The 15,309-nt window shown below is 33.8% G+C and overlaps 1 protein-coding gene across 1 annotated transcript; it reads left to right on the top strand.

Annotated features, from left to right (window-relative positions):
- Positions 1-2,358: 2,358 nt before the first annotated feature.
- LOC139091181 (arylsulfatase B-like) lies at positions 2,359-11,011 on the top strand. Its single transcript, XM_070641124.1, has 4 exons — positions 2,359-2,892; positions 8,698-8,969; positions 9,212-9,923; positions 10,301-11,011. Exons 1-4 carry the CDS (start codon positions 2,359-2,361, stop codon positions 11,009-11,011), a joined length of 2,229 nt encoding a protein of 742 aa, XP_070497225.1.
- Positions 11,012-15,309: the final 4,298 nt, after the last annotated feature.

The raw sequence follows: 15,309 nt of genomic DNA, 5'->3' as shown, positions 1-15,309 counted from the left end.
TAGGAACGGGAAAGTCAAGTCTCAATCCAGTTCCAGAATCCCGAAAACCTTCCGAGTCTGGGATTTTAGCAAAGCATGAGCGCAACTCTAGCATAGAGTCGGATTTAAACCTAATCCGGCACAAATCAGTAATATGCCGCTTGGACCGAATTTTTGATCAATTAACCTGAGAACACACGAAAATGGAAGGAAATCCTGCCTCAGGGAAGCGAAACTCTGGCAATTGACAAAATTCAATGAAATCCGGCCCTAGGCCAGAGTCAAGTCGTCCTTAGGTCTGATATCCGACTATTTCTACGTTTTGTACCTTCCAGGTAACTGATTCGTACTATTTGGATTCAAATATAGTTCAAATTTTAATCTTCTTTAGTATTAAACATAAATACAGAGTATCACAATTGTATACTTAGCTCTCTAACAATTGATGTCATAAAATCAGTCTGATCTAGTCATAAACATTCATTAACGAATATAACGCAGTATCTAAATTACAAAAATGCAATTCATAAAGCAAATTTCAATCACCATAGAGCTAGTCGACAACACACAAAGCTCATTTCAATGGAATTTTTATAAGCTTTTTTCATATTTAGTTCCAATTGAATGGCTGTAAAGTTCTGAATATGAAAAATTCCAAAAAACCTTACATAACTAAATTAACATGAAAATATCTTTTGATATTTGGATTATTATCATTGCCTGCATAATACTACAAGCTTTATGTCACAAAGCTGATTTATCAAGGATTATTTTAATTCCAAAATATTCAAAGTTATCAAAATTTATATGTGATGTTGTCAAAGACACAATCTGGAAGGATCGACAAGTCAACACAGTTTCCATGGCTATCTTTGACAACAACTTTGAGTCTATTCTGGTCGATAATATTTTAAAATGCATACCTAACAGATTAACAGTTACTGTTATGGACTTTAGAGATGAACAACATGAATTTGAATTTGTGGGTAGAAAGGCATCGATTGTGATTATGATTGCGGATGAAATTGATATGGTAAGGAAGTTCGGTATGCTCAGAATTAGGTATTGGTAGTGGATCAATTATCAGACAATCATCGGGTATTGAGGACAGAGTTGGCAGGACTTTGGAAGTCTTGGCTCTTAAAGTTCAAAAAGGTGCCTCAAGTCGACTTCTATAATGAGCTCTTTCAACTCTGACAGAGTATTTAGTAATGAAGTCAACCATTGAAAATTTGAGTCGATTTGTTGCTTTGACATTGACTATGAAGTCAACTGTTTTTTGCAAACGCTGCTGTATTTTTGCTTGTCCCTGACAATTACTATGTCCCGACAGCCTGCTAATAAAAGACAAGAGTTGGAAGGATTTTAAGAGTCCGGAATCCAAAAACCCAAAAGGTGCCTCCATTAAGTGCTGATTTCACTTTTTTTAGAGCCCTTACTCCAATGGAGGTGCCTACAACTTTGGAGACCTGTCGACTCTTTCAAGACTTTAGAAACTAATTTTCTCATAATTCCAAGCAGACCAAGCTAAAGAGAATCATATCCAGTCAGCATTTATCATCAGTTTTGAACCATATGGCTAAGTTCCTGATTGTCACATCAAACAGAAGCAGTCAAGTAAGACAAATTACATCAACATACTTTCCTCAAGTTAGCATCCTCAACTTTGCCTTATTGTATGAGGAAAATCAAGCAATTTTTGTTGAAGTTTCAAACCATTTCATAAACTCTTCTAGTATCTTCAATACAACATCATTAACTTCCTCTAAAAAGAATCAATTTAAAGGAATATCCAAAAAAATATTCCCAGACAAGCTTAAGAACCTCAATGGCTACACTTATCACATCATCTACCATCATCGAATGTCTTACGCACATTATGTCTACAGTAAAGCTAAACTAATTGCTAAAAATCGATACTTTTTTGAGTCAGTCGCCAAGCTTCAAAATGCATCAATTAAATACAATCTTATTGAGACAAGTGACCAGCAAACTATTCAGGAAGCTATGAACAATTTGATTCTGGACCATAAAATGGATGTAACATTAAGTGAATCAAAGTGGTGTTCCAAAAATGCATCAATGGTAAGCACATACGATGAAACTGCTGTCTGTACCATGGTTCCAAATAGTTTGAAGCTTGAAATTGCTGGAATTAAGCTGTTTGATTTGACAAAGCATCATGCACGAAAAGTGATGGTAGTCTTGCTGATAACAAGTTCCTTAGTGATATGGTGGATGTACAGGAACCGAGGAGCTGTTGATTCTCCAGGCAGAATTTTCTTTGTCTATTTTTCTCACTTAACTGGACATCACATAAGCATTGATAGAAATAACCGTCGGATATTGATGATCATGCTGTATTGCATCCTGTTCATGATGATATTCCTTAGAAGCTTCTACGAATGTCACATAACGTCAGTAGCCATTGATGGAAAATATGAAATACAATTTGAAAGCATTGAGGATATACTGCAGTATGAAAAAATAATGTTTTCCGTCGATTCCAGTATTAATGATTTTTTGAAGGATTTTGAGGAATATCAGGAACAGCTTAAAAGAGGTTCCTTGCTTATATCACAGCAATATGGACATTCGATTGAGAAACTTGATGAATTTACTGCTGGAAAAATCATTTTTGTCCAATGTGACTATGTGGACCATTATGTCCGTTCATCCACAGCTGTAACACATTATGTGCTGCCACAACGCTTCTACGTACGATTCCTCAAACTTGATGTCCCAATGTTAAGTCCATTTACTCAGCGATTCCAGGACGTGATGAATTATGCATTTGATTCAGGATTAATGAAGAAATGGGAGACAATGTACCTTACTGAGCTATTTGGCATTAAAAATGGCGACTTAAAGTTACATGAAGAGAAGCACGAGCATGGACAATTCATTACATACGTAGAGCTTAGAAATCCATTTAGATCCATATTTGGATTCTATTTAGTGTCCATTTTAGTATTTCTTTGTGAAATATTTTGGACTAGCTGTCTTAAAAGATTGTCATGGACAATTGTGTTGAGAGTTTTTAGATGCAGACAGTTGAAATGGGAATTAGAGGGAAGAATGGAGAGATTGTTGGAACTTTTGAGGCCAAGAAGAATGATGAATGTTCGGAGGGTTAAGGTACGGCCTGCAACTGTATGAATGTCAATTGGTATTAAACTGCATTACTAAATAAAATGATTGCATGTACATTTTTGTGTATATTAAGATTTCCAGCTACACATCCTATTTTATCCCATTAAATGACCCAAAAGCATCCTTTAGGCAAGTGGTGAGCAACTTGTGTGTCGCCAAACACTCCTGGAAATGTTATGAACTGTATATCATGTGAGCTTTCGGTCCTGGCTAACCACCAAGGTGTGCCACGACATACAGGTTGGCCACCACTGCTTTAGGCAGCGCAACGATGTACCGCAACTGACAAATCTCGAGAGCTCTTGTCTTTGCGTCTTAATTCAATCTGGAAATAGTTTTTGTGCAGAAAAACGCTGATATGCTTCGTGCTGCTTGAAGATCAATATAATGGCAAGATATCTATGGCATATGAACGCTTCACATCCTCACATAATTTGAGTCACTCGGGTATGATCAGTTTCAAACCTTTGACTCCTCCATATATACCTGGGGGCGTATTCAAAGGGAAAGGGGTAGATTGACACAGTTGCATGGCCCAGGGTATACTAATGCAATGAACCTAGCCTCTGTTTTTGTGTCGCGAATGACCAGAAACAGCGAAAGAGGAACCAAATCCGATTGGATTTTCCAGGGGGTAGGTTGACAATTTTGTCTAAAATCTCTATATTACCATCTAACTCTCCCTCAATTCATTAGATTTGCGTTTCATGCAAGACAATTGCACACACTCTGGGTACACCCCTTCAAGCTTTATGCCTAGTTTGTGCAATTTTTCACTCCAAATTCAACAATCTGCTCCAAAGTTTCTAACAATCACGCTCTGATAAATCAATTTATATGAAAAATGTTGAAATATATTCAATAAGTGATCGCATAAAGCCACAATAAAGCACAATATATATTCAAGAATTTGAACTTGATTTATTGTTTTTTATTTCACAATTTTTCGCCATTAGCTTTAGAGCCATTTGCAGCCGTTGTATCAAATTTTTTCAAGCCAATATAATTTATTTCCACAAAAATAGATACTGAATGTTGGGAAGCAAAAAAAAAATTAATATCGGATGAGAGCTGTGCTGACTGCATGCTGTTGATGTTTCTCTATAAATGATGATTTAATGATTCAATTTCCGGGAATATTTTTTTTGTTTTTATTTAGAGCAAGCCACAAGCCTCAATAAAATTTCTAAAAATTCATTCCTCGATAAAGACACAAAAAATATTTTTTTATAGCCAGTAAGTCTCATAATTTTCAATTTATAGACGTCCACAATGCAAAGAACATTATCAAATCGATGTGATTTTATTTCCCATAAAATTCACCCCAAAATCTCTTTTAAAATTGAAGATTTTTTTGGGGCGGGTACGAAAAAAATAAATATTTAAAAACAATAAATTTCTATCAACGTGATTTAAGCTTTTATGAATATTTTATGTACATTTTTATGTGGTGTATGATGGAGAAGAGGAAAATATATGTTTTAAAAAATCTTTGTGAAAACCAATATTTGGGGGGTGTATTTGGTTTATTTTTAAGTTGAATTGTTTTTAAATAATTTATTGAATTTTTTAACAAATTTTAAAATTTTCTAATGTTCTTCAATCTTCAAAATTTTTTTATTTAAATTTATTAGAAATTTAACTTTTTAAAAATTCAAAACTTTTAAATTAGGGGTTTCAATCCCGGGACAAAATCTCAATCCCGGGATTACGGGATTTGAAATCTCAATCCCGGGATACCGGGATTAATCCCGGGATTGGTTGATGAAAAAATATCAATTTTTAGTCGAATTCAAGTGCATTTGTAATACTTTTAGTTTTATTAAAATTTTGAGGATGAAAAAAATTTTTTCCAGTACACAAAAATGTGTTCTTAATAGTTAACAAAACAAATTTTTGACAAAAAATTGCCAAGATTTGTGATTTCAAAGCCGAAATTTTTTTGTCAATATCAATTTTCTCAAAATCCCAATTTTATAGGTTTTTGGGATCGGGAATTTTAAATTTTTCTCGGGTTTTTCGGGATTCCCCGGAAAATCTCGATATCAAGAAAGAATAATTAACACAGAATTTGCCTAAATTTTTGAGATCTTTGGTACGCTTTAACAGAATTTTAAGAAATTACAAACAAATAAATTTAATTTCTGGCCTTTCAAAATATTAAAAAATTTAATATTTTTTTAAAAAAAAAGTTTCAATTTTTTGTTATTTGATACTGTAAAGCCTCATTTTTAACTTTAACTTCAAAAATTGTGGATGAAATTACTATATTATATTATTAGACATGATTTTCAAACGTGTGGTTCTTAATTTTTTTTAAATTTTAGACTTTAAACTTGAAGTTTTTGTATCAACATCAAATGAATTCTCAATCCCGTAATCCCGGGATTGAAGCTTCTCCAATCCCGGGATTTCGGGACCGGAAAAACGTCCGGGATCCCGGGATCCCGGGATGCGGGATCCCGGGATTGAAATCCCTACTTTTAATACTTTTCTTATATTAGGAAAAAAATTTAATTTTTGAAAATTCTTAATTTATTTAAAAACTTAAATTTTTACAATTTTTAAAATTTTAAAAATTTCAAATTTTTACAATTTTTAATTTTAGTAATTTTTAAATCTTTTTATAAAGTACAAATTTATTTTTTTAATTATAACAATTTTTTACAATTTTTAAATTTAAACTTTTTTTGATTATTTTTTTAAACTTTTTAAAATTTCTAAAAATACTGAAATTTTTAACAATTTTTATTTTTTTAAAACCCGTTTAAGAATTTTTTATTTTTTTTTTAAATTACAAAATTTAAATTTCTTAAAAATTTTTAAAAGTTATTTTATTTAATATCAACAATTTTTAGAAATTTAATTTTTTGAATTTTCAAATTTTTTAATATTTATCTTAAATTTTAACAATTTTTGAATTTTAACAATTTTTATTTATTTTTGAAATTTGAACTATTTAAGTTTTTTAAATTTTTTCAATTTTTTTCGAATTTAAAATTAAATTTTTTAACTTTTTTTAAAAATTTCATCAAAATATGATTTTAGTTACTTAATTTTTAAAAACCTTTTTTTTTCTAATTTTCAATTTTTTTTTAATTATTTTTTTAATTCATTTTTTTGAAGTTTGTCAAATGTTGGATTTTTTTAAAATTGATTTAGAACTTTAAAATTCATTGAAGTTTAAAATTTTGAAATTTAAAAATTCTAAAAAAATTTTTTTTAAAAATTTACAATTCTCCCCAAAAATCCCAAAACATTTCCACCCCCTAATTTCACCAGAAACAAGTAAAACCACCAAGAAAATACAGCTTCATTCACAATTTTTTTATTATACATTTTATTTATTTTTATGTCGATAATGTTAAAATATGAAAATTTCCCAGCACCAATTTTATGTTCATTCAATGAACAAAGACGTCCTTAAAAATATTAAAAAGACAATTTTCACATCCAATTGAATTTCTTTTATTCATGTTTAACAAATTTATGAGACTTTATGCCTCAAATAAATGAGATTAAATATGTGTGTGTGTGTGTGGCTGGAAGTGGAACCAAATGACTATAAAAAATATTTTCTGGCTTTTAATTCTCCCTTTTTGTGCCGTCCATAATCTCTTTTGAATCACTCCTAATTAATCAAACTATATTTAGTTTGTGTGTCATTGAGGATTGAATGGCGCCTTTGTTTATGGCATTTTTTCTCATTTTGTGGATTAAAACTTATGTGGTATCGGATTACAATGACATAAATAATGTCGAAAAGTTTTTCTTTTGGTTGGTGAGATGGAGACAGACATCAAATGGTTTGAAAGCTTTTAGGGAGATTAATTTAAGCTTTTATAATGTGTAGCTGTTTATTTTGATGTGATTTGATCCTGATTTGATTTGAAAGTGGGGAAGGTCAATGGATTTTGTGGGGATTTTTGAGGAGTTACTTCTCAAAGGACACAATTTAAGAAGAGGCTGTCATGGACATCCTCATCAAGTCGGTTTTTATTTGGTGTCAAAAAGAGAGCTTTAGGAAAGAATCAAGCTTGAAGGCTCTAGGGTAGAGACTTTCTTCCAAAACACTAATTTATCGTTTCTGGATCATCCATAATAGAGCTCGTTAACAACATTGAGTCGACTTAGTTCCAATATCAGATTCACAACGACTGAATGCCAACCTGGTGTAGGAATATCAGAAGACTTGATTTTCGGTGCTAATTTATCCAAAGAGGATTCAAACCCACACTTTTAATAGTCTAACGTCTGAAATCTGGTTGATTCTGTTGACCATAATCAGTCACAGCATTTACTGAGATCTTAATGATGTAATATGGTTCCAGGTTGTAACTTCATTACTATCAAGGCACGGTGCTTATTGCTCCAGAACTAAGTACCAAGGAAAGCGTCATCCAGGAACTCTAATAGCAAATTAAACAATAATGAAAGGATGCCAGCTTAACATGCGGACAGATTATTTTTGCAGACTAAGAGGCCGAACTAGCAGCAAAGTCAGATGCAGAGGCGCTTCAGTTACAGTACCAGAGCTTCTCAGTTACAATAAACAAGGCTTCCAGACGCCTTGTGATTAAATTCAAAATCAAGTCGGTAGCTAACTGCAGTCTTTCTTGACCCGATTCCATATATCTTGTATTTCAATGAACAGTGATTCATTAATAATCAATAAAGTTTACAAAATACAGCACAAAGAACTTGATCCTACCTTCCATCAAACAAACATCTTCTCAAAGTTTCACAATCAAAATCTGACATTAAACGAGTGGTGAAAGCATTGAAAAAAGTAAAATTACTTTAATATGGCTGGATACAGCCTCACTTTGAATAACAATAATTATGGCACGCCTTATAACGTATGTGGGTTACTCCTGTGAATAATCCGAAAATAAAATAGGCTATCCAGGATCTCCAAAAACATGGCATTCACACGGTAATGATCAACATTTTTCATTCGTTTCAGATGTATTCAGTGGAAATGAAAAAAGATTTGTCAATCTAGTGATCTTCATTAGCCTATAAAAGAGTCAGATTGAAAGCCTTATCGTTGTAATCTAAGCTTTAATATATACTTTAAAATGGATTTTTCGTACGTGATTTCAATTATTGTGAAAATTCTGGCATTTAACCGATTTCAGACTATATCTCGTATTTCAATGAACAGTGATTCATTATTAAACTGATGACATCTACAAAATACAGCACAAAGAACTAGATCCTACCTTCACTTCAAACAACTCCACATCCTATCTCTCAAACATCACAATCAAAACCTCCATTAAACGACTCAAAAAAAGATTGAAAAAAAAAAAGTAAAATTACTTTAAGTATATTTTATACAGCCTCATATCTTTACTGATAACAATCTTTATGGCACGCCTTATAACGTATGTGGGTTAAATGTGAATAACCCGAAAGATATAAAAAAATTTAAAATCTATTCAAGATCTAAAAAGATTCATTCACACATCAACATTTTTCATTCGTTTCAAATGGGTATTCAGTGGAAATAAAAAAGATCTAAGATGTCTATCTTGTATCTTCATTATTTCCTATAAAAAGATGTTGTTGTGGGCTTTTATCGTTCAGTGCTTTGCGGCTAGCTTTAATATATACTTTAAAATGGATTTTTCGTACGTGATTTCAATTATTGTGAAAATTTTGGCATTTATTGGATTTTATCAGACAAAAAATGAATTGGACCGGAGGAGGAAGAATGTGATTATTATTATGGCTGATGACATGGGATACAATGACGTTAGTTATCGTGGAAATACTGAAATTCCGACTTATAATATTGATGCATTGGCATTTAATGGGGTCGTGCTGAATAAGTGAGTAAAATTCTCGACTTCAAGATCTGCATTTAATGGATAGACCAGAGTGTAGCTGTCTCAAAACCGACCGCTAATTTTTTCAAAAAAAACTTGTTAAAATTCAAATTTTTTTTGACCGTTACTTTTACTTTTTTTCGTAACGTAAAATTTAATTTTAAAATAAGTTGAAAAATATCGAAAAACTTGAATTTGAGACGGCCACACTCTGGGCTGGACATTCCAAAAATTCTCAATTCCAGCTTCAAGACCCCACCCATGTGTACCCCAAGTCGAAGTGCATTCATGACTGGAAAGTACCCTCACAAACTAGGCATGCATGATCATGTGATTGTGTCTGATGAGCCTTGGGGATTAAGTCCAAAAGAGAAAATAATTCCACAATACTTTAAGGAAGCTGGTTATGTCACACGACTAGTCGGTAAATGGCATTTAGGTCATTTTCAGCAGCAATATACACCAACAAGACGGCACTTTGATTCCTTTTTTGGATATCTGACAGGTGTTATTGACTATTTTGATCATACAAATGACGGAACGAATTCATCGACTGGACTTGATTTTCGTAGAAATCTCAATATAGACAGAACATCTACAGGACAGTATGCGACAGATTTATTCACAGAAGAGGCCGTGCAGCTGATAAAAAGCCACAATAAATCAAAACCACTCTACCTTCAATTAAATCACTTGGCACCACACAGTGGAAGCAGATTGGATCGTCCGATGAATGTTAAGCCTGAAATCCTCTCAAAATTCACATACATTGAAGATCCAGTTCGACGAAATTTGTCAGCAATGATTTATGAGCTTGATAAGAGTGTGGGTGAGGTCATTCATGCATTAAAGGATAACGATATGTTGGATGATTCTATCATTATTTTTTACAATGACAACGGATGTCCGACTTATGGACATTTTGGTACACATTGTTCGAATTATCCATTGAGAGGGGTAAGGATTAAAATTGAGTGTATTTTGTGTGGGATTTGATTCCTGAAACTAAAATGATATTGATTGACAGTTAGGAGAAGGATTAGAGCTTTATATGGCTAATGTAGATATCTCAGTCTGGTTCTTGGAAAGCATGCGATGTGGAAATGGCCAAAAATTCGGTTCTATAACAGCTAGACTCAGGCATTGGTCCAGGTTCGATGAATTCAGCTTCTGACCAAAGTCAAGTCGGCTTGGGACAGGATACTCGACATTGCCACATCATGTGCTTTTCATGTGCTCTTTTTCCAAAAGGATTGACCAAGCCACCCCCTAAATACGCCCCTAACTCAGTCAGATTGCTTATGAATGTCCAATACATACCAATTTAATTCCAGCAAAAGACAACAGCATTTGAAGGTGGAACCAGAACAAATGCCATAATTTACTCAAACGATCTCCCAAAAGGAACCGTCCGCAATCAAATGATCCATGTCAGTGACTTGTTGCCAACATTAGATACCCTCACCGGTGCCAACTTCAAATATCCAACACAAATTGATGGAATCGATCAAACTAAAATCCTAAAAGATGAAAACATAGAAGCTTTAAGGAATGAATTATTCACTATTGACAATCAAGGTTATGCATCGTATATTTATAACAATAAAAAGATTCTCATAGGAACAAAGTTTGATGGGATATATGATACACATTTGGGAGCAAATATAAACAGAGACATCAATTCCAACAACTACAATGAGAATGTCGTCAATTCTGTTGCCGGAAAAGCTTTCGATTTAAAGCTAGATCAACAGAAAATAAATCATTTTAGGAATAATGTACAGATTAACTGCACAAGCGCAGAAATGAAAAATTCATGTAATTTAGTGAAAGCACCATGTCTCTTTGATCTTAGTGTTGATCCATGCGAAGAAAATAATTTAGCTGATACACAACTTGAGTTGCTGATAAAAATGAAGGCGAGATTTGATATTCAAATGACATTTGTGGTTGACAGTCGAAAAGAGCCGTCAGATCCGCTTGCTGATCCAAAGTTTCATGATTATACGTGGACATGGTGGCAGGATGATAAGAATGAGGATTGAATGGGGATGTTGATGTTAAAGGATGCTTGTGTGACCTAAAAATTGGTAATTTAGTGCTTGTTGCTTCAAAATTAGTAAGGATTTAGATTCCAATAGGACCTTTGGGGTCGTTCCCGAATGACATCCTTTAAAGCCATGTTAACTCAAATGCAGTCCAAAAATGACATTCGTATATTAAACTAGTTCTGTACATATCCACTTCTTCTCCCCATATAAGCGAATGACCCCTTACTGCAGTGGTGGACAACCTTTTGTTTTTCACGGCACACCTTTGTACTAAGCCTCGACCGATACCTCAAACAGCATAAGATTCATGGCATTTCCAAAACAAATTGGTGTCACACGAATGTGCCACGACACACAGGTTGCCCATCACTGCTTTACTGTTGCTGTGGTCAGTGACAATTTTACCTTAAATTGCCTTACATTAAGCTTCCAGGAATTAATTAAACACGGAAATAATCTCTAATTTTAAGTATCCATTACATCATGTCCTTGCCTTGGTCGTTGCTAATCTGATTCCAAGAACAGCATTCTCGGATAGGATGTAGGAAGCAGTAATAAATTGTTTAAATTAATTCTTGGAATCAGGAAGCAATTAATCATTCAAAAACGTTTATTTCTTTGAATTCTATTCCTTAATTCATTCTGTATGCTGTAAATTGTAAATTAAAAATGTTCAAGTAGGCTTTCATGGTTTCCCGGTTCCGTTGATGTGAAAGCTTATTTTAATGAGAAAAAAAGGCATTAAATGTGATTCAATTTCATTAGCAAATCTCTAGGGATGGAGAAAATCCTTGAGATGTTCTTTGAAAAAATTTACTGCTGACAACCTTTGAAATACAGCACATTCAGTGTGGTTTTAAGACAAATATTTCATGAAAATTGTTAAGAATTGAGTTCTTTGTTACTTTATTTTATTTAAATAACATTCTTAATTAATGTCGTAGCTATTTTATTTGAACTCAGGCATTCCACAAGTAGGTCAACGTGTTGAAATAAATACTTTCAGCTATATTGTTGATTGCATGTGTTGGAATTTGTGCCTTGGTTCAATACAATAGGAGCTGTACAATTGAGACTCTATAGAAATATAGAATTGTCCAAACTATGTGCCGCGGCAGACGAGAGTGTTGTCGAAATTCTATGAACCATATGCTATGCGATCTCGGTCGTGTCTTGCCACTAAGGTGAGCCATGGCACAAAAACATTTTGATCAGCAATGCTATAGAGAAAGAATGTTAGTGTATATTGTGTCACATTCTCTAGTAACCCTCTGGTAGTTCAGTAGGTAAGAACACTTGACATGTAATTAAGAGGATGTGAGTTCGAATCCCACATGGACCCTATGTTGGGTTCGAGTCCCACTCGAGTTTGTCATGTATTTAAGAGTGCTTGGGTTCGAGTTTCATTAAGGTTATGTTGTGAAGAAGTTGTATTAGACATAGGCAAAAAGCCTAAGAGATTGGCAACTCCAGTACTTAAGCACAAGTTCCATTTACGTTGGAACAGACGCTACAAAGTCAGCTGTTGAACATATTAGTTGTAGAGTTTCTCAAAAATTCAAGACTACCAGGGAAGGGTGAGGGTAAAATCCCCGAAAAATATTATTCCCACAGCCCAGCGGGATAAAAACCCCGAAAACCGCAAATTTTTATATGTTCCCTGCGGGATAATATTTCCACTTAGAAATGTACGTGGGATTATTATCCTGCCGGGAAAATATTAATCCCACATATATTTTCAAGTGGGATTTTTATCTTCAGGAAGATAATATTTCCACTTACATTTCCAAGTGGGAATATTATCCTCGTGGACACGATTAAAATCCTGGTTTAACTTAAATCCGGGAATTAAAAGAGTCCTTGTGGATAAAAATTCCACTTGTATTTTCAAGTGGGGTTTTTATCCTCAAAGATTTTCATGAAGATAAAAATTTCGCTAAAGTCGGTGGCTAAATGTTCGCTTATTTTAGCGAATATTGTAGTATTGTAGAAGGTTTAATTCCAGATTTAGTTCTTTGAAGTGACTTGGACTCAACTGGATCTTGTGTTTATGGTCGAAGAGACTAAGACTCTACGCGGAAGAATTATGTCAACAATACTATTTGATGGATAGGTAAGATAAGAAGGAAGTCAGAAAGGATTGAGGGGAACACTTAGCTGGAAAAGCGCAAGCTTCTGCTGACTGTGGTAATATTAGGAGCCACTTTCTTAGAAAGCTTTACGATGAGACCCTCTTTCCAATCCTCTATGCACTACTCTAGGGACCAAATCTAATCAAAAAATGGCTTGAGCATCTTTCCCGTGGCATTTGCATCCACTTTAAGGATTTCAGAAGGAATAGCATCGCAATGTGCTACCATTTTCAGTTTCTTGACTGCCTCAACTATTTCTTTCATGCTTGCTGATTTCGTCTTAATTGGAAAAGCTTGGGGACTGTCGATTGTTTCAACAACTGTTCCATCTCTTTGTTCCTTCCTCAAAGTGGTCTCTCCACCTAGCAGTCTGCTCATCAAAAGTGAACAAGACTTTTCCCTCTTTTGATTTTATTGGCGCCTGTTTTCTTACTGAATGTCTACCAAGCTCTTTAATAGTATAACAGTGGCCGCTAATATTACCACAGTCATCAGAAGCTTGCGCTTTTCCAGCCAAGTGTTCCCCTCAATCCTTTCTGACTTCCTTCTTATCTTACCTATCCATCAAATAGTATTGTTGACATAATTCTTCCGCGTAGAGTCTTAGTCTCTTCGACCATAAACACAAGATCCAGTTGAGTCCAAGTCACTTCAAAGAACTAAATCTGGAATTAAACCTTCTACAATACTACAATATTCGCTAAAATAAGCGAACATTTAGCCACCGACTTTAGCGAAATTTTTATCTTCATGAAAATCTTTGAGGATAAAAACCCCACTTGAAAATACAAGTGGAATTTTTATCCACAAGGACTCTTTTAATTCCCGGATTTAAGTTAAACCAGGATTTTAATCGTGGTCCACGAGGATAATATTCCCACTTGGAAATGTAAGTGGAAATATTATCTTCCTGGAAGATAAAAATCCCACTTGAAAATATATGTGGGATTAATATTTTCCCGGCAGGATAATAATCCCACGTACATTTCTAAGTGGAAATATTATCCCGCAGGGAACATATAAAAATTTGCGGTTTTCGGGGTTTTTATCCCGCTGGGCTGTGGGAATAATATTTTTCGGGGATTTTACCCTCACCCCAGGGAAGTATCGGTCTTAGCATCGAAAGCCCGTTACTTAGTTGTAGTAAGGGTCAGATGAACCATTGACGTCAGTTAGTTGAATCATCTGATTTGACTTGAAATTCCTCTCAAAACACAAAACTTGCGGCCTCTATAAATCTCAAATTTTCCATGTCAAACCTCCATATTGCATCTCAAAATCATTAAAAATCTCACAATACACACACTTGATAAATTATAATCCTAATTATTGCTAAACACATTAAACAGATTTGAGCACTTTAATGAATTAATGTCTTTCATGCTCGCTCAAATTTACTCCAATTTCCTCCTTAACCTAAATCAAATGAAGAAGCCACAAATCAAATTAACAAGCACATTGCATGTTTAACAAAACAACAAATAAATAAAAAGTATTTCAATAGAAAGCTATTTTGACTCCCTAGTGCTGGTTGTTTATAGATCACCTCATGTCATGACATGTGCTTACATTTTTGTTCATCTTGTAAAGCACAAGATGGCAGAAAACAAACGAATATTTAATAAAGTAAGAAAAAGGAATAAGAAGAAGTTACGAAAAATGATGTTTGTACTAGTTGAATGGCTGTGGAAAGAAAGGAAAGCAGCGGACGGAAGCGAAAACCCTCGTCAAGTTGTCTCTCTTTTTTTGATCATTTTGGTTCCTTATTTCCATTTTTTTCCTTATCTAGAGATTATTAATAAGCAATATAATATTTCTTTTATTTAGGCTCATTTAGTTATTCTGAAAATGAGTTTGGTGGAAAAATTTCGAGGAATTTTGCTTTTGAGAAGCTTTTCTAGGAATTGGAGCTTTTTGATGAATTTAATTATTTTGTTCGGAGAATCATCTCTTTTTTAAAGGAAGTCATTAGAGTTTATTTACGTGAAATCGTAAGCTTTAGTTTTACATAGTATGTATCTAGACCAGAGTGACACAAATAGAGTTGGTTGACACTACCACGTCAGCCATATGGACACAACCCCCTCAATCCTCGTTTTAAACCAAATTCTTCAATTTGCCAAATTTTGAGTCAAAAATTCCTAAATTTTGACTCACCTG

Source organism: Chironomus tepperi, unplaced genomic scaffold, assembly GCF_022539635.2.
Source record: "Chironomus tepperi strain 1889 unplaced genomic scaffold, CSIRO-AGI_Ctep_v1 contig_235, whole genome shotgun sequence".
Lineage (NCBI taxonomy): Eukaryota > Metazoa > Arthropoda > Insecta > Diptera > Chironomidae > Chironomus > Chironomus tepperi.
The sequence above is the reverse complement of the archived record's forward strand: the minus strand, read 5'-3'. Positions and strand labels throughout refer to the sequence as shown.